The 25,183-nt window shown below is 34.3% G+C and overlaps 1 protein-coding gene across 1 annotated transcript in view; it reads right to left on the bottom strand.

The window, feature by feature from the left end:
• Positions 1–25,183, bottom strand: part of SLCO1B3 (solute carrier organic anion transporter family member 1B3) — a 58,805-nt gene that overhangs the window by 3,314 nt on the left and 30,308 nt on the right. Inside the window, exons 3-12 of the mRNA XM_077771165.1 lie at positions 22,796–22,928; positions 19,502–19,623; positions 18,231–18,377; positions 17,971–18,069; positions 17,454–17,696; positions 16,268–16,432; positions 14,297–14,492; positions 10,775–10,940; positions 8,515–8,699; positions 2,889–2,953 (exon numbers count right to left, since the gene is read on the bottom strand). Coding sequence (XP_077627291.1) covers positions 2,889–2,953; positions 8,515–8,699; positions 10,775–10,940; positions 14,297–14,492; positions 16,268–16,432; positions 17,454–17,696; positions 17,971–18,069; positions 18,231–18,377; positions 19,502–19,623; positions 22,796–22,928 — 1,521 coding nt within the window. The remainder of the gene's footprint in view (positions 1–2,888; positions 2,954–8,514; positions 8,700–10,774; positions 10,941–14,296; positions 14,493–16,267; positions 16,433–17,453; positions 17,697–17,970; positions 18,070–18,230; positions 18,378–19,501; positions 19,624–22,795; positions 22,929–25,183) is intronic.

Here is a 25,183-nt window from a genome sequence, read left to right as displayed (position 1 = left end):
TAGGGAAGAGCAGACGGAACATTAAATGCCTGTACACTCTGTTCTTCTTCTAATTCCCAAGCAAATTAAGCCTAACTGGCGAAAAGGAGAATGTTGTCAGTAAAACATGGAAGTTGTGCTGGTTCATATGTAATTTTTTAGGCAAGGAGAGCTGCAGAATGGGAGTAGAATTGTAATTTCACAGGAAAAGGAAAATGCCCTCAATTCAATTACTGCAAAGTCAGAGAGTCTTGAACCCTATTCTTAAGAAAATTAGAAGATAGGTGTGCCTAGGTGGCTAAGGTAGTTGAGCGTCCAACTCTTGATTTCTGCTCAGGTCATGATCTCACAATTCGAGCCCTGTGTCAGGCTCCACACTGAGTGTAGGGCCTGCTTGGGATTTTCAATCTCTCTCTCTTTCTGCCTCTCCCTTGTTCATACTCTCCCTCTCTCTTTCTCAAAAATAAATAAATAAACAAAAAATTGGAAGGTAAATGCTAGCACTTAGTTCTTCCTCCCCAGACAAGTAGAGGCCCAGCTTGACAGAATTCTAGGCTCTTGATAGGTTGTCCTTTCTTGGCTCAGAGCTCCCTTCCACCTTCTTGGTGTCATTAAAGCCCACAATCCTGCATTTTCTCTCCATTGATTGTGCACATTTTTAAAACCTCCTGAAGCAGTGTGGGCAGTTCAAGGTAGGGCCTGTGGCTGAATTTTGTTTTTGTTAATATTCTGATCACAACAATGCCTAGGTGTCTAGTAGTCTGTGCCTAACCCAGTTTTTATTTGAGTGTATGGTTTTACAGAATGCAAGACTTTTTAGAAATACATCTGCTGCCTTATAGCAGAAGTGCCTGTCTGTTCCTACTGCTATTTTAATAAACTCTGAGATAAACTCCTAGTTCAAAGCACTGATAATTTGAATAAAACTTTAGGGACATGCTAGTAGAGATCTATATTCCATATAGTGGAACTGAAGTGGTCATGATTTTACTTTGTTCTCTTTGTATTTTGAGGAGTGACTGGCAATTTTTATTTTGTTGCATAAAAGTGGTAGTGATTCACACTTCAAAAATTTTATTGATTCCGTTTACTTTTAAGTAGTCTCAATTTTCTGAGAGTGAGAAATCTGAGGTGATAAAAGTCTGGTGTCTGGGGCCAAACATATCTGAGGAAAACTGGTACTGAGAAGATGGGTTGAAATTTGTAGCTTTCCAAAAACCACAGACACCCTTTGAAACATGAAAAATCCATGCCAATAATTTATTTTCTCTTGATAATACCACCAGTCTGACCAAACTTAATGCATTAAATGTTTTACATGACAACCTTGGTCTTAAACCATTACTAGAATTTTAAAACTCCAAATAATCTATTTTTGATTATCCTTTTCAGTTTAATGATTCTCTATGGACTCCCCCACACAATTTACACATATTTTGTATTCAAGACAATTATTTGTGAATTGAAAGTTCATTACTCAGGATGTAGTTTTTCCCTCCATAAAAGCAATTAGATTCTATTGTGCCATATATTGGACATATCAAAATAATGTGCTCACTATTAGGATGGCAAAACTTCTTGCTTTCTGTTTTATAGCATTAGAAGAATTTATTCTAGTCTCAATCTTATTTCAGTATCTAAGGAGAAGTCCTTGCTCCCCACATTCTATTTTCATCTTCTAGCTGTGATGGCCTAGCTTCTAGTACTGAGGCATGTCCACTGTATCTGGAGGCAGGGAGCTTCCAGGACAGACAGAGCTGTGAGATTAGAGAACAGAAGGAAGTCTGGGTTGAGAACTAAGTGAAATCCTGCAGCACCTCCATCTTCTTCTCTCCAGGCACTTTGTATTTCCCTTTTCTACCTTTGAAGATCTGTGGCCTTCTCCCCAGATATACTTCTTGCACAACTTCTCCAATGCAATTAGCCATAGAGTTATGCTTCTTTATTTTGCTTACAGAGATCCCAGGGATTGACCCCTCCCATTTACTTTTCCTTCTACCATCGGTGGTTGCTTCCTGGCCATGGTGAGTCTTCCATCCCAATCCCTAGAGGAATGATGCTCTTTCCCCATTTCCCAGGAATAAGCATATTATGTTAATATGACTTACAAAGGGGATTACACAGGAGTTAGGAGTTGTTTAGCTAACAAGGGAAATCTGTGTGGTATAAATGGCAAATGAGAACAAGGGGTAAAGGATGATATCCTAAATCTTGTACTAATCACTTCATTTGAATATTTAAAAATAGGACTCTAATCTCTAGAGTCTACAGTCCTACTCTTTCACAAAACAAACAAACAAACAACAAAACCCCAAACAACAACAACAAAAACCCAAACCATACCAATTTTCTGAGCTTTCTTTCATTCAGAACACTCCTATAGTTCAAGATGCTCAGTCCTACCATTTAGTTCTCATTCCTCTTGCATTTTTAACTACTGATAAAGGTTAGATTCCCCAGCCTTAGAGAAGTGGGACAGCAAAAAACCCGCTCCTGTTGTTTCACACAATCTCATCCCGACTGGATTCCCAGGCCTTCCAAGCTGTTTTGGAAGATGGTAAGTCTTTGTGTAGAAGGAACGCCCTCCGCATTGCCTATGGGAAGTAATATCCCTAATTCTGAAAGCAGAGAAACTTGGGGTATCACTTATCTTTGTGTTAGAAAGAGTGTAAAACAAATATGATGACTCCTTGTTCTCGTTAAACCGTGGCTTCAACTAGAATTAACAATCAAATTCTCTTTTAAGTTAGTTTTCCTCTCTTATTACTTTTTATTTACCACAAACATAGAAATTATTTTGAGTTGTACCTTTTAAAAATTTCTTATAATTGGAAATTAATTATATTCAGTCTGTGAGCTTTGTCATGAAAATTTATGTCTTAAAATTTTAATCTATATATTTAGCATACCTAATGCTCGTATAGTTAGTGAATGGAAACCCACTGCAAGGGATTTCAGCTCAGGTTGAACATTTCTGAAATAAGAAAAAGGCAAAGAAACATTAAACATCTCCAAAATACCAAACTGAGTTCAATAGTAAAACATTTCTTGGAGTGCCTGGGCGGCTCAGTCAGGTAAGTATCTGACTCTTGATGTTGGCTCAGGTCATGATCCCAGAGTCATGAGATAGAGCCCCACATGAGGATCCAAGCTAAGCATGGAACCTGCTTAAGATTCTCTGTCTCTCTGTCTCTCTCTCTCACCCTGACCCTGTTTACTCTCTATCTCTCATAAACAAACAAACAAATAAATAAATAAAATCTCAGTGGCATTGTTCTTCATGATCAAATGAAAACCCTCAAGCGTTTAGCAGACATTATTTCAAATTGTCTTTCAGTTGTTTTTAAAGGGGAACATCTGAGTGATAATAATTATTCTTCTCTTATTTTTCAATATGTTGAGATTTCAAGATAGTTTAACATTTTCACATTTGATCCTTTGAAATTCTCTCAGTTTGTGATTGGAGCAGATTTTATTATGCCTAAAAAGACACAGATCTCATATGACCCATTCAGTTGACACAGGCCACATGATACAGCAGATACTTTTACCTAGGTCTTGGTATGAGGAGAACTCTTTTACCATCTTATTTCTGCCATTGCTGCTAACAGCAAAGTTCACTAATGTGATTCATAAACCATGTAATATAACCAGGAGGGTCAACAAAGATACCTGTGTATTCTAGTGTCTAATGTTTACATGTCATTTTAAAGGAGCAAGCATATTTCTTTCCTCTCTTTTAGAAGTTAACTCACTCTTCTATTTAGAAATTTCTTTCCATCATTGCATTTTTCTGTGTTCAATGAGATGGTGACACTACCACATCTGTGATAGCCTAATACACTTCAAGTGAAATCAGTTATCCAGCAGCAGTGGCAGAATAGGGAGGAGTTGACTGGGGCTCAAAAACCCTATTTTTACGGAAATACTTGATTAACTAATACAAAGATTTTTTTTTTTTAATTTGAACTGTTTGGATGACTGTATTTGTTCATAAAGATAAGCAGACTTAGTCATTCAACAGACATTTGCTAAGTGTCCCCTATGACATTCCATGCTAGTTCTTGCTCTTGAATAAAGAGATAAATCGTGTTTCATATTAAATAAGTGACTTGGAGAAATCATGTAATCTCTCTTAGCATCAGTTTCCATTTTCTCGGTGCCTGGGCTCCCACCTTCACATGGTTTAGTTCATTCTTTAATCACACCCAGTCTCCTGCTCCTCTTACATCACTCAAACTCTTCCATTATATCCCTTGTTACCAGCAAAATTGTTAGATCATATGTTCCTAGGAACCTTTTCACTTTCTTGTTTTAACAAAGCCTGGCTTCCCCTGATGGTTCACTTTCTATGCAACTCTTTCAAGGGGGGGCTGTTTTTCTCCCACAGCCTGCAGTCTCACTGGGCCTCAAGAATAAATGTCCTTGCTTTTTTCTTTTCTCTTCCTTCCTTCCTTCCTTCTTTTCTTTTCCTCTCTCTTTCCCTCTATCCCTTTTCTTTTCTTTCTTTCTTTTTCTTTCATCTACCTCCAGACCCTAGTGTCTACTCTGAAAGACCTCTAACTTCCCTCAACTGGTGTGACATTCTAATATACCATCGTCTAACTTACTGGCTGCAGTATCTACAAACTTGCACATCACTACCTCCATCATTTCTTGGCAATTTTAGTACTAGACTGTCATTTTCCCCCCAAAACTATATCTGCCACTATTTCCAGTTATTTTAATAATCCATGTGAACCATCCTTCCAATACTCTGGCCTACATGTTTCTTGCCCTCCTCATCCCTTTGGTCTTATCTCACCCACTGCATGGCCATGACAATCGGTACATACTTCACTTCCCTAATTACCAGTTTTGAGCATCCCTCTTCATAACCACCTCTTAACTTCGCTCTCTCCGATAAAACAACTCCAACAAAGCTCGGCCCCACAGGGCTCCTCAGGACCTTGCCACCCTCCACCTTGTCCCAAGCCATCTCCATTTTCACATCCTCACTTCTTTCCTACCATGTTCTCTCATTATAATCCTTCTTTTCATATACCTTAAATTTTCCTGTCACTCTCATCCGTTATTGTCCCAGCCAAACAAAAATGCTTTCATTCAACCACTCCCTTTTCTGCACCTATACCTAAAGAGCTGTGCTGACTGGAGGAAATCATTGAAATACCCTGACTAAGCACATTTTAAATTCATAAGTACAACCCCCCAGGGCCTCTGGTACAATCCTACTGTATTTTACTAGTCCATTTTCCCAGTTTATTCTCCCGGCCTTCAAGATGACTAGTTCCCATTTTCTGATCTCAAGCCTCTTCTTTTTAATCCTCTCTCTTAGCTAATTACCTTGCGTTTTATTTAGCAGAAAAAGTAGAAACAATCAGAACAGACTTTCAATACCCTTGTATGACTTAACTTTTTTTTTACTCATACAGAAGACATTCCTTTCTGTTATAGAGCAAACTCTGTGTATTTGCTCATATCCCCTTCATCTTCCCCTGTCATTGTTCCCTTTCTTTTCTGTACTATCAATTTCCTTAAGCTGTACTGGATAATTCTTATCAGTACACACGCAAGCTATAATATCTAACAGAAACAGAAACATTGACACCACACCCCTGCAAACTTACCATACCTCTTCTCTGCTTCTTTATATAACATTACTAATATAAAGGATTTTCCCTGAGTATCTTCATTTCCCCTTCCTGCATTTTCTCTTGATCCTTTGCAAAGCAGCCCTTCTTTCCTCCTATCTTTATGCATTACTTTTGTTAAAGCTAGTGGTTACCAGCACATAATGAAATCCAACACTTACTTCCTAACCTTTAACTGCCATGACCCACCCTCTTGGTTTCTCTCCAATCTCATGGGGTCTACTTCTTAGTTTCCTTCCATGGATTCTCCTCCTATTCTTAGTTTCTGACATTGGAGTGCCTGGGTCTTGGTTCTGGAATCTTGTTTCTGTCTGTACTCAATCCTTAGAAGATCTCAACATGCCAAGAATTTAAATAACATCTGCATGCTATTCATTCCAAAATTAATGTCTCCAGCTCCAATATTTCATCAATAGGCATCTCAGACTTACAGGGATAGAACAAACTCTTGCTTTTCCACTTTCTTCAACCCACCCTTCCTTAGTCTTAGTGCTTTGTTGAAAGCACCACCATCTTCTCAGAGCTGAGCTAGGACCTTGGGGTCATCCTTAAATTTTCTTCTTACATGCCACATTCAATCCATCAGCAAATCCTATTGACTTGGTCTTTAAACAGATCAAAGACAAACTCATATCACTTTCTACTTCCATTACCATCACCAGCCTCAATCAAACTCCCATCCTGTGAAGAACTATCATAGCCTTCCATTCTCCCTGATTCCATTCTTGAGTTCCAAAAAACTTGATCTCCACACAACAGCCAGATTCATCTTATAATTGGATAAGTATAATTCTAATGCTCAGTGGCTCTGCTGGATTCTTAATACATTTGGAATAAATTCCAAAGTTGTTACCATGACCCACAGGATATGTTTTATCTGGATCATGCTCTTCACTTATCCCCAGATCGGCATAGCTTACACCCTCATTTTTTATTCTGCTCTCTTATCAAATGACTTCCAATGCACAATATTTGAATTATTGTCATTTATTTACCCCACCTCTAAATTCTTACTCTAAGTTATTTTTCTTCCTAGTGCTTAACACTTCTATTTTACATGTTTACTTTCTTATTGTTTCTTCTCTTATACCCATCAAGTGCCCCATCCTTCACCCTCACTGGAAGCTGGTAAAAGCAAAGTCTTTATCACTTATGTTCATAGTTCTTTCCTCAGCTCCTAGAATTGTGACTGACATACAAAATGAATATAATGAATGAGTGAATATCATTATTCTGCTTAGTCTAGTTTTAATAATAGCCTTAAGATGTAAGCATTGGTAAATGATTAATAGACTGAAGTTTATATTTTTATTCTACAGTCTGCTTCACAAAAGTTTTCTTTTATTAAAATCAAAATCTGGTGCGAGATCAGCAAATGTTTTTGGCAAATGGTGATGTTTATCTTAATCACTTAATAAGGTAAAATATAAATGTCATTAATGATGAAACAATGTTCTTTAAAACTGTTTTCACTGTGCAAGGATTTTAAATGAAAAAGCTAAGACCTATTGAGATAAAGCTAATAAAGAGTTTTGAGAGAGATTTTTTCTAATAGTTAATGAATCTGTACTTTGGTAAATATGGAAGACTTCTGTTTTTGAGTAGACAATATTTTATATTAAGGTGGAGATATAGCTGTAGAATACACTAGCATAAATAGTTTAACAAGATTTGGGGAAAGAATAGAATGTAAACAATTATAGACTCTGTCTACTCGTGTATATTGATTTTAACACAACTTATCATATTTGTTTTCTTTCCCTTCCATGTCATGTTTGTTGGCTGACAGTGAATTTGTGGTCAACTACCTAGGTCCTAAAAGTTTAAATTGGATGTTATCCCAGGTCACCATATTTACACCTCTATATTTTTGAGACCTACACACAAGTTTTAATAGGTTTTCAGGTTTAGGTAACTAAATAATAACTTCACCCACAGGCCTCTGTGATCTTCTCCATTCCTAACTCTCCAATCTTATTTTATGTCATAGCCCTCTCACTCAGCACGTTCCAATCAACTCAAACACTCCAGCTCCCTTGATCTTGAGGAATTGGCACCTATGCCTTTTTTCTATAAAGTTATTCATTTGGCTAATGTTAACTTATTCTCTAGACTTTAGGATTCAATGTTGCTTTCTTTTTTTTCGAGAAGTCTCTGAGTCCTCTTCCTCACTGCTCCTCACTTCAATTCTAAATTAGGTTTTCCTCTTTATTCTCTTTAATATTGTTCTTTTCTCTTATTGGTACTAATGACAATTTGTAATCATGTATTCATCTTTAAGCTTATTTTTCTTACATCAGTATTTCCTGTCATACTCTAATGTGTATTTGTTTTATTCACCATGGAATATTCTTCAAGCATGGTCTAAGTATTTGTCTAATGAGTGAAAAAAGGAATGAATTTTGCTCATATATTTTTTTCTTATCTTTGAGGGTATTTGAGAGACCAGGTCAAAAGCTATTGTGAGAATAAATTAAAATCTTTAGAATATCGTAGATGGTTTACATTACACAGTCTGGTTCCCAAATGTTTTCTTTCAATTAAATCAATGGTTGATTCACTCTGACAGGCCCATCCTGGTGTAAGGCATCTCAAAATTAGAAGTTCTTTTGGAATCACAACATGGATTTTTTTTTTCACAATTGAAGCGATCGTCAATCATTCTATGTCACAAATTCTTAGTAAAAGGAGAAAGTGCGAAATCTTTTTATCATTAATTATGGCATTGCAGTACCACAATAATCCTAAGAAAATGCATTCTTTGAAAATTAAAATGTAACAAAATATAAATTCATGTTCCAAATATATTATGGAAAATATGTACATTATTAGGTGTGTTTATAGTCTAAATATAGATTAAATGCTTTTAAAAAGTCATACTTACTTAAAAACCAGCATGATAGTTGGGGTGCTTCCCAATGCAGAGAAAAAATAATTCAAGACTTGCACCGTGACATAAATATAAAAATTTTTTGTACATTGATTGTCTCTTGGGCATTCTCCCAAATTCACTGAATTATTTTTGTTCTGGGCGCCAGTTACTTCCACACAACTACAGTTATAAAACACCTAAAAATAGTTTTTGAAATATTACAAATATATTTGTAAAATATGACTGGGTTATAAATACATTTCACTATAGCTAATGAAGTCTCATCCATCAAGCTAAAATATTTACAGTTTTTAAAACATACAGTTGTTTAATAGTTGGACAGCAAATTGTTTCCTGTTTTACTCACCAGAAAACAAAAAAGCAATTCACTACTAACATTTAATTCATTTCTAATTTAAAAATTAGAAAAGAATAGAAAAATTAATGTTTGAAATGCTGTAAATAATTTCTCATCAATATAAATTCTTTTTAATATTGTTTTCCCACTCACTCACTCTTACTTTCTATAAAACATCTAGTTACTCTCTTCCGCAATCCTACCGAGTGTCAGGAACATTCTCTGGGGAGAGGCTACTCAGAGAATCCAGAAAATATAGTATCTTTATGGGGGGCAAAACCTGGGACTAGAGCTACCCACTAGAATTGGGGCAGAATCTAGGGTAATAGGAACTAGGCAGGCAGACTGGAACTACTTTGTCCAGTGAGCACAACATCCAAGAGCACAATGACAGATTAGAGGATATATGATGCCATTACCAGGGAGGTTCAACACAACAGAATACTCATGAATAGAGCACAGGAGAAGAAATCTTAGGAACGAATGATTTTAGAGATTTGATTTGGCAGGCAGTTTATTTATATAGGTGGTTTTAATAAATTCTGTTTTAAGGCTAGGCTAAACTAAGGTTTAAGGGAAGCTTAAACCTCTTAGTACTCTAGACTATTTACTGAAGAAGGAATTGGAGAAGAATTTGAATCAATATTTATCTGATGATCAAACTTTTCTTCTTCACTAGAAATAATATGGAGGAATCCTTTCTGTATCAAGCCTATTGACCAATAAAACCAAACTCAAGTAAAAGGACATTATTTTGAGTGATTAGGAAGAGATTACTAAGGGAGGGATTATTTCTAAGGATTTGGCAAAAGAACAGTAATCCCCAAATGTTACAGTCATTGCCAGGATTAAGAAAATGTTTCCACAGTACACAGACATCTCTTCAGGATTCTAACATCATGTCTCTTCCAGGCCTTTCTCAATGGGCCAAGTGGGACCATGGATTAAATGGGGGCACTCTCAGTGAATGGCACTAAAGCCATGAATATAAAATATGGATTTTTAAGTACAGTCCTTGGACCTTGTTTGCGCTACTTAGTGGCCTGGCATCAAAGAAACTAGGTGTTTTATTCTTCAAAGTTCTCAGTGCACTTCAATAATATAATTAATAGGATTAGGGACAAGGAAAAGATGGAAAAAGTTTGAAAATAAAGACAGGTATGGAAGAGGGCAATGATCACAGCTGATTATACTGCTAATGTTGGTGATAGGAAAATGGCTCCTCAACTTTGTGAGTATTCGGTAGATTGGAAGTGGAATACCTGATACCCAACTATGGGAAATTAACTGAGAGAACTAGAGAGAACCCATGGTTTGCATGGAAGGGAATGTGAAGAAGGGCATGGTATTTCTATGGAAGTTGTTGGGAAAAGGCAGACAAATGACTAAGTTATCCTGGATAGAAGTGCCACCCTTGGAGATATCAAAATTGGAAACTAAAAATTGGAAAGTCAAGTGAGCATGAAGCTTTGATTATTTTTTTGGAAAGTCAAAAGGGTAGTGAGCCTAAGGCAATTTTGCATATAGATTGTTCTCCTGGAAAGGCAGAAAGTGCTGACATGTGCTTGGATCAGGACTTTCCCCTAGCTGCTGAAGGGTAGGAGATAAAGTACCTCTAATTTAATCTAATTAGTCAAGTGAAGTGCTTCCTAGAGATCTTAAATGCACCTAAATTCCCGAAGGTCATAGTCTCATAAATTCAAGGGGGAAAGTAAGAATACTCTCAAATGAGAATTCAAGCAACAGAAAAATCTATTTGTGTTTCAAGCAGAATTTTACTGGAGGCTTCTGTTTACACAACCTTTTTCCTTTATCTTTTTATTGGAGACCTTAGTTACAGAAAGATTTGATAAGTACTTGCTAAATAAAATATGTGATTTTGATCAAGAAGAGAAAGTAAAAACAAATACTCACTATGGGCTTTTTATTGCCACTTGAAGATTTGCAACCTGCTAGACAAGGCGACATGTAAGTTACTCCATTGTCTCCACAGACTGGCTCCCAGTGACTTTTGTCACAATTGCAGTCTGAGTTGCAAGAAGAAAGTGGTACATTTATGTGAGATACCACTGGATTGTTTCTGGAAATATAAGGTAGACATACATCAAAGAGAGACAGAGAGAGAGAGAGAGAGAGAGACAAGAAGGAGTAATAGGAGGAGGAGAGAAGAGAAAGGAAGGGTAGAGCAGTAAAGGGAAGCAAAGAGAAAGGAGGAATCGAGGAGGGCACGAGGGGAGAAGGAGAAGAAAGAAGAAGAGGGCAGGGAGGGAGAAAGCAGGGGAGAGCAGAAGAGAAACAAGGAAAACAGTGGGGTTTTAATTAGTTAGAGAAACTTGATGAATGATGATGCAAAAATGGCGTTCTTAAACACTGCTTATTGACACTCCCCATCTTCACGCAGACGTGATTTATGACTTGTAAAATGTAAAAGAGGATCAGTAAGACTAGGATAGGAGATCTTCATGATCCTACCAAGAAATTACTCATTAAACAAGTCACTTCATTTTATGAGACTCAGTTTCTCTTCAGTAAGGTGATAAACTAAGGTTCTCCTCAGCTTACTATAAAGTCCCATGAATCTGTTAGTGTTACTTAGTTTGAATTTTCAAATCTATATTCCAACCACATAAGAAAAGAATTCAACATGGTCAAAGCAGAACTCCTAATGATCAATTTTTAAAAATCAAGAATAATAAATTCAGTTGAAAAAGACAAGAAAAACTCCATACAGTTTTTTAAATGAAACGGCAACATACTTTTCAATGATGGACTATAAAATGTGGTTATATATATAAGATATGATTTCATAGTACAGCTAAAACTATAAAATGGATTATTTATATAATTTANCTAGCTGCTTTCAAAATTCTCTCTTTGTCCTTATATTTTGCCATTTTGACTATGATATGTCGTGCAGAAGATCGATTCAAGTTACGTATTATTTATATAATTTAATTTTCTGCTTGTAGATTTTTTAGATTATGCTTTTGTTTCTCATAAAAATCTTAATAATAACTGAGAATTGATTAATTTTCTTTGAATAAGATACTTGTGATTACTCTTCCTGAAATAGTTTTGTAACTTATAAGTCACAGATAATAACATCAATTGCATAGGGACTTTTTAGAAAAAAAATTAATATGGCAGTTCTCAAGTTTTATTCTCAGTATAAAATGTCTGAGTGAAGATGGGGGTGTTACTAAGCAGTATTTAAGTATTTTCAAGTGGATATTATGTATTGATATTGATATGTATGTACTCTAATTAGAAATTAATACTAAAAATTTTTAATAAATGAGAATACACAAGCACACATTATTAGCCACCAGACTGATGTTATCATTACATTATTGTAGCCTTAGAAAATATCACTATACACTCATGAGAAAATGAGAATAAGACAATTACCATCCTGGTATTATTATAAAAATAGTTTAGAATCTGCTGAGCCTTCAATGAGGTCTCAGGGACCCCTATTGACCCTCAGACCACATTCTAAGAACCTCTGCACTAATTCATATTAAAAATTTAGTCCTGTTACTAGTACTTTACAAATGTTGAATACATCTATTCTACTATTTGCTATCATTAAACTATGATTTTCATGAAGGCAGCGATGTATCCTATAAATCTTCTTGACCTTTAAGGAGGTATTAAGTAAAATTTTACTGAATGAAAAGAATCTCATACAACGTTAACTGCTTTCTTTTGAATAGATAGCAGTTACTATACTTGCTTTTAGGGACCTGGCTTTAGGCTAAAGCATATCTGATAACTCGGGAGCCCTTAGAGCTACTGATGTGATACAGAATTAGTATGGAGTCATTGTGTGACTTCAATAAGTCATGGTTCCTCTGGGTCTCAACTAATAAATTAAGAGGATACAGGAGGTTTGAGCTTCATGATCTGTAAGGTTCTTTTACCTCAAAAGTTTAATGTTCTAGAATGTATTACGCTGAGTGAAATATGTCAGTCACAGAAAGAGGAATATCATATGATTTCACTCATATGTGAAATTTAAGAAGCAAAACATGAACATAGGGAAAGGGAAGGAAAAATAAGATCCAGAGAGGGAGGCAAACCACAAGAGACTTTTAAATATAGAGAACAAACTGAGGGTTGCTGGAAAGCTACTGGGTAGGGGAATGGGCTAATGGGTATTAAGCAGGGCACTTATTCTGATGAGCACTGGGAAATGCTGGAATTTATCATAGTTTGATGATAGCAAATAGTAGAATAGATGTATTCAACATTTGTAAAGTACTAGTAACAGGACTAAATTTTTAATATGAATTAGTGCAGAGGTTCTTAGAATGTGGTCATATGGAAATGATGAATTACTAAGTTTTAATGCTGAAACCATTATTACACTATATGTTAACTACCTTGGAATAAAAAACTTTTTCAATGTTTTAAGTACTCTGTATTTGCCAGAGTGGGTAATGGTGGATAAGAGTAATTACCAACAGTCAGGATTAGGAGGAAGCAGAGAGATAATTCAAGACCAGGTTGAAAGGGCTCCAAGAATAGGATGGTGTTTAGGTAAGGAATTGTGGGGAAATTTGACAAGTTCAAACTGATTCCTCATGGGATCCAGACTTTAGAAGCTCAGAGCCAACAATAAACAGCACTGTTTAGCATAGTTACACAAGTGTAAACCAAAGATCTTTCCATGTTATCTGAATGTGAACCTTTCTAAGCTTAAATTGTTGGCTATATTTAGGAGATTAAGAAATGTACACCAGAATCCTGCCCCTAATTTGGGGTAGAGACTGGAGTACTGGGAATACTTCATAATACTTGATAATAATACAAAGTGAAGGTTTTCTAGGGTCTGATATACAATTATATATAGGATATTTATTTTTTCTACTGCTAATAAAGATAATATCATAAGAAACAGTATTAGCTTGCAGAAAAGAATTCAATACAATGTAAGTAAGTGTTTTCCTATAAAGATAGTTGTTAACCATTACAATTAACTGTAGATAAGAACTGCTTAGTCACTTTTGGAAAATGTTATTTACATTTCTCTTATAATGCATCCAAAATTGTACTAGTTAAGCTTAAAAGTTTTGTAGTCAAAACTCCCCAATTTAAATCAGAATCTTAACATTGCTAGTCATGTAATATGTGTATTTATCTAAGTCCTGATTTCCCTATCTACAAAATGGGGGTAAAAGTACCTGTCAGTCATTATAAATACCCCCCAAAAGATAACTATTATTATTACAACTTATGTAGTTTTTCTTTTAAGAAGGAACAAAAGGAGAACATTTTGAGTACTTAGGAAGTGGAGGTTTTAAGAATTTGTAAATTGAGCTTCTTCTCAATTAAAAGAAAGTTTAGCTAATATTGCTATCTGCCCTGTTTTTCTCATAGTCTTTTACACTGGATAGTTTATGTTGTGCAATTAATATACTGATATATACAAACCCATCATAGGTCAAGGTTAGGCCAGCAACTGGTTTGTTTTCACAAATTACTGCAAAGTTGAATTGTTGAATTATGACAGACGCTGCAATAGAGTAACATGATAATTTGGCAATTCCAAGCAAGCTAAGTTTGAATTTTTTAATGATATATCCTCCTGTAAATATTCCAGTTGCAATAGTTGGTAAGGTTATGGTTCCTAGAAATAAGAGAAAAAATTGTTGTTATATAAATATGGTTATTCTGAAATGTCTTATATGAAACACAGAGTGCATCAACCAAATTTATCCCCTATTACTACTTAAGTAGAAAGCTGACAGCCATGTATGGAGCTAGGATATCAGTGTACCACATGGGAGAAACAAAAATTAATTCTTGCTGCCAATGCTGAGGATTTGGGTTCCCCAATAGCAAAAAAAAATCAATATTTGAATGTCGGAACAGATGGTTTCTATGAGGGAGTTTCTTTTTCTGGAAAACAGCAACAAAATATCACCTGCCTATGAGAGTTGAATTCTACCATCTAAATCCTTTACATCTCCTCAAAATGAAGAGTTCCAATCATTAAAAACTCACTCCAAATTTGTCTGCCATGTTAAAATTAAATAGTAGAATATTTCTTCTTTATTCCAAACACACGTATACCATGAAATGATAAATAGGCCTAAACATAGTATTAAAAATGATCCCTGTTATAATTTTTCCATGTCAGTGTCCTGCAAGAGTTATTAAAGGTAAAGAGTCCTCTAACAACAATAACAAAAAATTAGGGTGGGGAGCCTTACTGGGAGTCAAACTCAACTTTTAACATTTAAAATTTTACCTTAAGTTCAATAAAAGTATTGAACAGAATTATAATTTTCTTGTTTACTTATGACCTACTCACATTACACTTGATAGGTTGATTTGTCAAATATTTACTGAGATTCTACAATGTGTTTAATACTGTACTAGGTAATGTACTGCTCTTAAGAATCTCATATTGGAGGGGCGCCTGGGTGGCTCAGTCAGTTAAGCATCCAACTTCGGCTCAGGTCATGATCTCACGGTTCGTGGGTTTGAGCCCCATGTCGGGCTCTGTGCTGACAGCCAGATCGGAGCCTTGAGGCTGTTTCCAATTCTGTGTCTCCCTCTCTCTCTGACTCCCCTCTGCTCTCTCTTTCTCTCTCAGAAATTAATAAAAAACATTAAAAAAAAAAAGAATCTCATATTGGAGCACCTGAGTGATTCAGTCAGTTGAGGTCTGACACTTGATTTCAGCTCAGGTCATGACCCCAAGGTCGAGGGATTGAACCCTGTGTTGGGCTCTGCACTGACCCTGGAGGCTACTTAGGATTCTCTCTTTCTCTGCTGCTCTCCCCAGCTCATGCTTGCGTGCGCGCTCGCTCTTTCTCTCTCCAAATTAATTAATTAATAATAATCTCATATTATACTGGTGCTGAGGGAAGAATGATATAAGAAAATCTTTTCTTTATAAGCAAGTCTCAATATGTCATTAGATATAGATATTGTAGCAAAATAACTCCTAAAATATATATGATACTTGTTTGAATTATGTAGACATCAATGATGTGCTTAAGTTAATTTTTATCTTATTCTAATTTTTGTAGGTAGCTGAGTTCTGATTTATAGTCAATGAATTATGAAATTATAATGATTACATTACAAAAAGATTTGTCTCAAGATCTCAGTACTAACCTATAAAATTCAAATATGCAGATACTATTTCTAAATAGTCCATTCACTTGCAACTTTCCTTCTAGGAATCCATCTTCTCAAAAATAACATGAGATGCAACTTCAAATGCAAAAGAATGATGACATCATGAGATAGACAAATTCGATAAGATTTGCAAAAGAATACAGAAAGTTTACTTACTAAAATATAGAATTGTCTTAACAACAAAATGTCACTTGAAACTCAATTACTTGGTAGTATATAGCTTATCAGGCAAACATAAATAACGTGTCTTACCAAGCAAAACATTAGCATCAGATGTTGATTGACCATACTGTTGCTCTATGTATTTGAAGACATAAGTAACAGAACCAATATGACTGCTGGCCAGTAGCAATGATGAACACAGTAATATAAAATATAGAGGGTTGGTAAGGATACTTTTCAAGGACTGGATAAAACCTATAAAATTATGAAGATAAGATACTGTAATGCAGCTTAAACATATGTTAATATCTTAATTTTGTAAATGTAGTAAAAGTTATATAAGATTGAAAATTACCTAAGTATATGACATAGAAAGAGTACCCTGCAATTCTACTGTCACCAGTTTTTTATACTTTCATTTTTTCCATATGCTCATTAATATCTATTCAGTTAGTTTATTTTACCTCAAAATGAAATCATACATAACGCTGTTTTGCAACTTGCTCAGTTCCTTCACATTCGGCTATTTTTAGCACTCTACCATACAACTATATATATGATTAATTCATTTATTCATTCATTCAACAAATATTTGGTTTTCAACTGGGTCCTGGGCAATAAGCTAGCTGCTCAAGAAACAAAAGTGAATAGACATGCAATGTCTCTTATTTATTAGCATTTGGTATTAATTTTTATGTTAATAATATAATTATTAAGTAGAAAGTTCACAGAAATGAGAAGACTAAAGTTAAAAAATATAGAAAGTTCTATTTAATGCAGGACTCAGATCTGTTTCTTGGCATACAGCTTTTCTGATATAAAATACTGTATAGTATTACAAGTCACCTTTCTTGTAGTACAAGGAGAGGAAGGTAATAATGATGTTGTGTCTCAGGTGATATTATTGCAATACTAGTACAACAATCAGTGCCTACAAACAGGTGTGTAACAAATTCATAACTTCTGTCCATGGCAGGAAATTTGTGATCTGGGTCTATAATTAGAAAGGTGACCAATTGTAATGGAAGTTAAAAGTAGAAGGACTTTCTTAGAAATAATTGTAGTAAATATCAGAGTCTAGTAAGACAGAACCAGGTTTGGTTATTTAGAGATGGATGACATGGACTCTGAAACATCTCACTCTATAGGTCTCTAAAGGTTTCCATCAGATACAGTCAGAACTACGCTTTCTGCCCAATGGCAACAAAGAAACAGTTTCATCTACTTTCATTTGAAATGAACAATTTCGAATTAACTATAAATGTGATAAACTTACCAGTTATAGTTTCACTAACATTTTGCCCATGGTTAGTCATATTAGCCATTTGACTCCTTTCCTCATTTGTTTTGAGCAAATGCAAAGATGTTAAATCTTTCCTTTGTTTCTGTGGTTTATCCGGATTTTTGGGGAGGAAAAAGAATGGTATGGAGGACACAATGGATAATAGTCCAGCCACAAGGAAACTAAGCCACCAAGCACCAACCCACCGAGAGTCCTTAGGAGTTATTCTGATACTGCCTAGAATAAAGAATTAGAAGCAGCCAGTCAAAAAAATCATTTTGATTTTTTGCAATAAATTCTGAGCAATAATAATAATGATTGCTGTCTTTCATAGATACAGAAAGTAAACTCTATTAAATCAATCCTGAGACACTATGTTTTTCATTTTGTTCACATTTCATCACACAAATAGTCAGTAAAGAACTACTGAAAAAGTGAATTCAGTATTTGGAAGAATGATGTCCTGTACTTGAAAAGTATTATTATGTTACCTTGTTCTTATTATACTTACTGAGATCTACATATCCAATATCCACGTACATTTTAGCAAACAGAGATCCCTGTATAAAGCCAATGATTGGACCAATCATTGATACTGCATGCAAAGTACCTAAAAATATTATAAAACAACTTTATCAGATGCCAAGAATAACATTATACAAGTCTCCACATAATTTTTTAATAAGTAAAAAAATGAAATTAGGAACACTATTATTTCAAGGGTGGACCCAGGGAAAGTAATCATAAAATTTAATATTTTCTGTATATTACCTAAATAAAAAGAAGAATGTCCTGTTTCAGCAAAATCATCAATATAAGAAACCCCCAAGGGTACAATGGGGGTTTCCCCGATTCCACGGAGCAAATTACCCAGTAATACATATATCCATATATATGATCCAGATTCCTTTTCACAACCTAAGCAGATAAGAGAGTGTTTTATTTTAAATATTAATATTAGCATTTATATTAGAAACTCAACTGCTTTAACTCCTTAATTATTCCATTTAAGATTTTTTGATTTTTTCTAATTGTAAGAGTGATTCATAATCACTTTACAAAATTTGACAATATAAAAAAGCAAAATGTAAACAAGTAAAAAGTAAATTATCTATAATCCCACCACATACAGAGAGATACTTCTCATGTTTCTATGTACCTGCCACATTTTCATTTTACATAATATATGCATAATATTTATTTACATATATATTTAATTGTACACATCATATTATAATATCTTTTTATACTTAATACCATGTTATGTCAATTTCCTCATGCTTTTAAGGAGTCTTTTTTATCAGGGTTTTAATGACTACATGGCGGTGTACTGAGTAAGTTTCGTAATTTATTTAATTAATCTCTTACTTTTTACTCACAAAATAAAAGTTTTTGAAGTTTTCATTATGTTAAACAGGAATGCCGTGGCTATAACTGTAAATAAATCCTGTCACATTTCTGATTATTTTGTTAAGATAAGTCAGGAAAAGCAGAATTGCTGATTTAAGCACATATGCATACTACTGTTCTTTACTATATTGAAAATTAACTTTCAAAAAGCTAGAAACTTATATACTCCCAGCAATACATAAAACATCTTTCCCTCTATATCATTTCTTTTTATTTTTAATAAGAACAGGTAGAAAAATCTTTTTATTTTTAATGTTTTTCTAATAAGTAGAAACACCCAATAGGTAAAAAATTATAATTTATAATTTGTGTCTTAATAGGTAAAAAAAAATCTTTAATTTGTGTAATTGTGTTTTTCCTAAGAGTAAAGTTGCATTTTTTACATATTTATACCACTTTCCTAATTTAAATGCATATATTTTTTGCCAATTACCTACTGAAGTATTCTTTTTTTTATTACTTCTAAAAGCTTCTTATATATAACGTATATTAACACGGTTTTGTCTTATATACATAAGATGCAAATTCTTCCTGTTTTAATCACTTTTGCTAATAAATCTCATAATAGTTTTTCAGATATAATTAAATTAACCAGTTTTAGGGTATTTATTAGTGACACTATCAATTCTTACCTTTTTCTACTATCATAGGTGATGTCCTATTGAGGAACAAATTTTCACTAATTGAACAGGTTGAAAAGCTTGTTGTTAAATTTTCTGATGGATTATCAAGAGTTTCTGTAGAATATCTGTAACTGTAAGAATATCACCAGGTTTAAAGTTTTGCTTATCTACTGAATAGTTTCACTTTCCCAGAAATACAGAGAAATTTTCCCATTTAACTTGCATAATTTTTGTCTCTAAATTATCAGAATCCTTTTTGTGAATTTCCCAGCTTGTATTTAGAGGAAGTAATGGGTACAAATGAATGGGAATGCTCACTAAGAAATATTATTCAATACTCCCCATGAAAGGAGGATTACCATTCTGAGTGCTTATATTCTGTTGAAGATATGAAATAACTTGGTTTCATGCATTGTTTAAAAAAAATTACTTACAACTATATCTATCCACCCATTTGAATTATCCTCAAATGTGGTCACTATTGAAACCTCCTGATAAACTTTCTGATAACATTTAATAAACTTTAGTGTTTTACAAGTCAATCTACAATGCATACCACTTCATCTATATTCTTTTTTATCAATAACCTGTCTGATCTTCTGTCAAAGATATTCATGCTCCCATCTCTCTCACGCACACTCAAATGTCTGACTCTATAAAACTTAGTTTAAAAAAAATTCTAGTCTATTTCAATTTAGTGAGGATGAAGTTAATAAGGAAAACAGAGATGGAGCTATGATAAGGACAATTGCTGAGACAAAAATACTAGGTACCCTGTGAACTCCAAGGGCAGCCTACTGCAGGCCAGGCATTATGCTCAGCTCCACAGAACTAGAAATAAAACACACAGCTTTTGTACCTAGGGCATTTTGTTCTCTATAAGATAAACATATACAATAAAAGACATGATAAGCTTAATATAACAGGTCCTGAATTGTCATAAAGGAAAAGGGGATGATCACCTTTGCTCTGAGGTGGGGAACGTGGTGGATTAAAGAAGAACTCACAATGAAGGTGACAATTGAGATAAATCTTTTAAAAAAGGATAGGCACTTAACAGGTAGGCAAAGAAGGAAAATTATGCAAGGCTATAGGAACACTATGTACAAAGTTACAACATATCATGGAACACATGGAAAACCAGAAGCCTTAAGTGTGATTCTCCACTCTAGGGAGCAATGTAAGATGAAGCTAGAAAGACAGTCAAGATATGTAAATGAATTTAGATATTAATCCATAGGCAAGAGGCATTCAACATTTTCAACTATGATCAACAGTAAGAAATACATTTCACATCACAACCATAACATATACATATGCACGCGCGCACACACACACACTCACAAATAGATGTACAATCAAAATAAAAATTTCATAGAACAATATTTGTTCTCATATTGTATATTCTTCCATTTTTTTCTATCTTATCTTCTCAAAAGTTGTTGATTTCAATAATCTGAATTAATTTATTGGTCCACTAGTAGTTCAGAATCTGAAGCTTGAAAACACTGTTGTAGGAAATGGAGAATTTTAAGTAGGAATAAAATAACAGATTTGTGTTTGAAAATGAATAGTAGAGAAGATGAGTTATAATGGAGTTGAATTGAGACTGAAGGCAAAAAGTCTAGGTCAGAGATGTGAGAAGCCTAAGTTAGGTTAGGAACAATGGTGATGAAAGAAGGGAACTTTGATGGATTGGAAATAGAATAAGGAAGATTTGGTGGTCACTTGTCATCTGTGTCAAAGTAAAGACAGAATCTAGAATGAGCCCCTTCACTTTGCTTTGAGTTCCACTGTGGTTAAATGAATCATTATTGAGAGAGTGAATGCGAAAAATCTGAGCTGGTTTTGGCACAAGGATGAATTTAGTTTTGAATAGATGAATGGGAAATTCTTATCAGATGTTAGGCTGGAGATACCCATGAGGTGGTTGATTACGTAGAGCCTAAGCATAAGAAAAAAATAATGTATAGGTGATTGATACATATAATGCACACACTTCATACAAATAATCCAGAATGAAAAGTGAAGAAGACTGAAGAGGGAGGTTAGGGGAAACTGACATTATGGTATCAGCAGCAGAATAAAAGTATGGGCATGGTAAGAAACTATATATATAGGATATAAATGAAGAGACAGAAAGAAATACAATGAAAATATAAGAAGCAGCAGCACCAGGAAGAAGAAAGTTCTGATCAGGGTCAAATAAAGGTGGGGAAAGCAGTTAATATGCCAAAAGGCAAGACTGTTGGTGTTGACAATGAATAAGTAGTATTTTTAGCAAAAATTGCTCCTTGACTCTCAGTATCCATTCTTCTCTCCTTCCATTGTAATAGAAGGTAGGATTTTTAGCTAGAAGCATGGTAGCCTAGAATAAAGTCTACTTTTTCTGACGTGAGATGTAACAAAGTTCTGACCAGTGTGAGATTAGGAGAAGTGTTATACTTTTGAAAATATTTCTTAAGCCCAGCTAGCATGCACTGTTTCTTCTAGTTCTTCTTTCCTTCTTTTATCTTGTTGCCTGGTACAACATTGTCACAGCTTGGAATATGAGGTTGAGGCCATGAAAGGCAGAGCAATATTGGGACACCTGGGTGACCCAGTTGGTTAAGTGTCTGACTCTTGATTTTGGCAGATCTCATAGTTCATGGGATCAAGCCCCACATCAAGCTCTGTGCTGACAGTATGGAGTCTGCTTTGGATTCACTCTTTTCCTCTCTCTCTGCCCCCACCCACTCATGTTCTCTCTCTCCCTCTCTCAAAATAAAGAAATAAACATTTGTTGGGGCAGAACAATATGATAAAAAAAAGCATGAAACTATCATGCCTGGTCTGGCTACATAATTTTTTATGTAGAAAATAAATTTCTACTTAATTTAAGCCATCACTATTTTAGGTTTTCTTTCATTAGTATATGACTCTAATTATAACAATACAATGAACTTCAGAAGAATACTCTCAGTGGATATGGTAGTGGGTTAGGTGATGAAATCTTATTGAGTATAAAAAACATCTAGTAAGCAAAGACATGCAGTGTATATTGTATCAAAAGGCCATAAAAGTTCATTTATTTCCTATGAAACTGTATACCTTCTTTAGTGCTATTCATTTCTCAAGGTCTATGAAAGTCATGGCTGATAAAGCAGTAAGTCATTTATAACATAGAAAATAGACTTCATTTCTACATATGCTTACTGGGTATTCTTCTCAAAAGGTGACAGCTTATTTAAAAAGAAAAAAATTAAATTCTACCATTAATTTACAATTAAATAATAATTAATGACAGAACTATTTAACACTTACTATCCCATAAAAAAATGTGGTAAAGCAGTCAAAATACTTCCAGTTCCCATAATGAAGCAACCAATTCCAATTATCTTTGGTCTGTGTAGTTTTGATCCAAAGTAACTCACAAATACAATCACAAGCAAATTTCCTAGAAAGAGAATAAAATTATTTTGATATGATTCATCATAGCAAGCATTGATAGTCTAATTTTGTGTCCAGTAGAATGGGAAGTCCCAGAATGAATACAAACAGAGCATAAGACATGGTACCTTCCCCCAAAGGCCATGTAACTTAATTGAGAAGATGAAACCCACTTACATTAAATCACACACTGTAAAATTGTATGGTATTAATAATAAGAAGAATGAGTTTTAGATGGGAAAGAAAGCACTTGAATTACCAGGTAATATTAGTAACATAAAATTTTATTAAAGAATTTAGCGTTGTCTGAATTGCTTTTGGCTGGAAAAAAATTCAGAAAATCTTCCTGACCTGAGAGAAAGGTGTTCACTCAAGGATTTATTGATTCACTCCTATCATTCTTTAAATTCCCATTAAGTACCTGTCATAATGTTAGGAGCTAGAAATATTTTAAAGAGAAATAAGCCATAGTATTTGTCCATCAAGAATATATATATGCCACTGATAAAAATAAACAGATGAACAGGGCTAGTATTAGACAACAGAAAGGAAGAGCTTAAATTAAGTAGGTGTTACAAGAAAGTTTCCTTGAGATTTAATGTCAGGTATAAATTATTTAGCTTAAAAAGGGGAAGAAGAGAATTCCAAGTAGAGGAAGTCATTACCAACCTAATCCCTTTGGAGCTACATGTATAATAACAAATAGACACAAACCAAGTATTACTAAAACATTTGATAGGGAAAAAAAAACATATTAAATAAAAATACCCAAATGAACTGGCAGATAAAGCAACCCATGGAGAAACAGTTAAATAAGGAAACTAAAAAGAGGAGAAACTGAAAAAATCCAGCTAGTATCTCTAGAGGTACAATGGTATGTTGCATTCATAAAGTAAGAACGGGCAGCCCAAAAATAGAGAATAATAAAGAATTTTTGTAAATTAAAAATAGTAAGGGGTGCCTGGGTGACTACATTGGTTAAGTGTCTGACTTTGGCTCAGGTCATGAACTTGTGGCTAGCGAGTCCAAGCCCCAAGTTTGGCTCTGTGCGGACAACTCAGAGCCTGGAGCCTGCTTCAGATTTTGTATCTCCCTCTCTCTCTCTCTGGCCCTCCATTCCAAATATAAACATTAACATTTTTAGAAAAATAGTATAGAGAAATGTACATATTGGGACCTAATAAGATAGAAGACAGTATCAGAGAAGACTGATGAAACATAAAGTAAAAATAAAGTAGAATTTTAATGTTTATTTATTTCTGAGAGAGTGCAAGTTGGGGCGGGGGTGTGCAGAGAGAGAGAGGGAGACAGAAACCAAAGCAGACTTCAGGCTCTGAGCTTTCAGCACAGAGTCTGACATGGGTCTTGAACCCACGAATCACTAGATCATGACCTAAGCCAAAGTCGGACACTCAACTGAATGAGCCACCAGGTGTTCCCCCAAAAAGAGAATTTTAGACATAAAAAGTTAAAGGAACAAAATTGTGTGGAAACTTAATATTTGTCATATATATGATATACATTGTTTCAGAATAAAATAAATAATAAAATAGAGGGGAAGAAACACATCTAAAAATAGAAAATAAATTCCCTGAGTTAAAGGAAGACCTAACCCTTCAGACACAAATGTCTACTTTTCTTCAATAAGTAATAAAAAAAAAAAACACAGTCATGATGTATGTTGGTAGAATTTCTGAAATTCAAAGATAAAGAGGAGGTACTCATCAGTGCATAACAATGACATTGATAATGATTTCTTATATGTAATATTGGGTGTTATAGAGCAGTAGATAAATATTTAAATATGTTGAGGAAAAGATCCTGAAATTTTAATTCCATACTCAAATTATTATTTGAATATAATAGTAAATACATTTTCTAACAAGCAAGAATTTGGGAAATATGTTATATGTTCAATTATTTCTGGGAAAAAAATAACTACTTAAAGATCTACTCCAGATCTTTATCTGGAAAAACTAAGATGAGATTTGAAGTCATAAGATTCAATTAACAGTGGTAAGCAAAGAAACCAGGAAAACTTAAAACCATGTCCATATAAGTGTTGTCAAATAGCTACAAAGTTGAACAAAAATATTAAGCATCCACTCCCCAATAAAAAGAGACACACAGTGAATTAAAATTTAAAGCTAATAACAATCTAAAACTAAAATTCTAGGTGGTTTCATGAAATCTCAGAGGTGAAGAATAAAGGATACAGGGTATCAATAGCTTCTTAATCATGAAAAAACAGAATTCATAATA

The sequence above is a fragment of the Crocuta crocuta genome, unplaced genomic scaffold, assembly GCF_008692635.1.
Source record: "Crocuta crocuta isolate KB4526 unplaced genomic scaffold, BGI_CrCroc_1.0 scaffold276, whole genome shotgun sequence".
Lineage (NCBI taxonomy): Eukaryota > Metazoa > Chordata > Mammalia > Carnivora > Hyaenidae > Crocuta > Crocuta crocuta.
The sequence above is the reverse complement of the archived record's forward strand: the minus strand, read 5'-3'. Positions and strand labels throughout refer to the sequence as shown.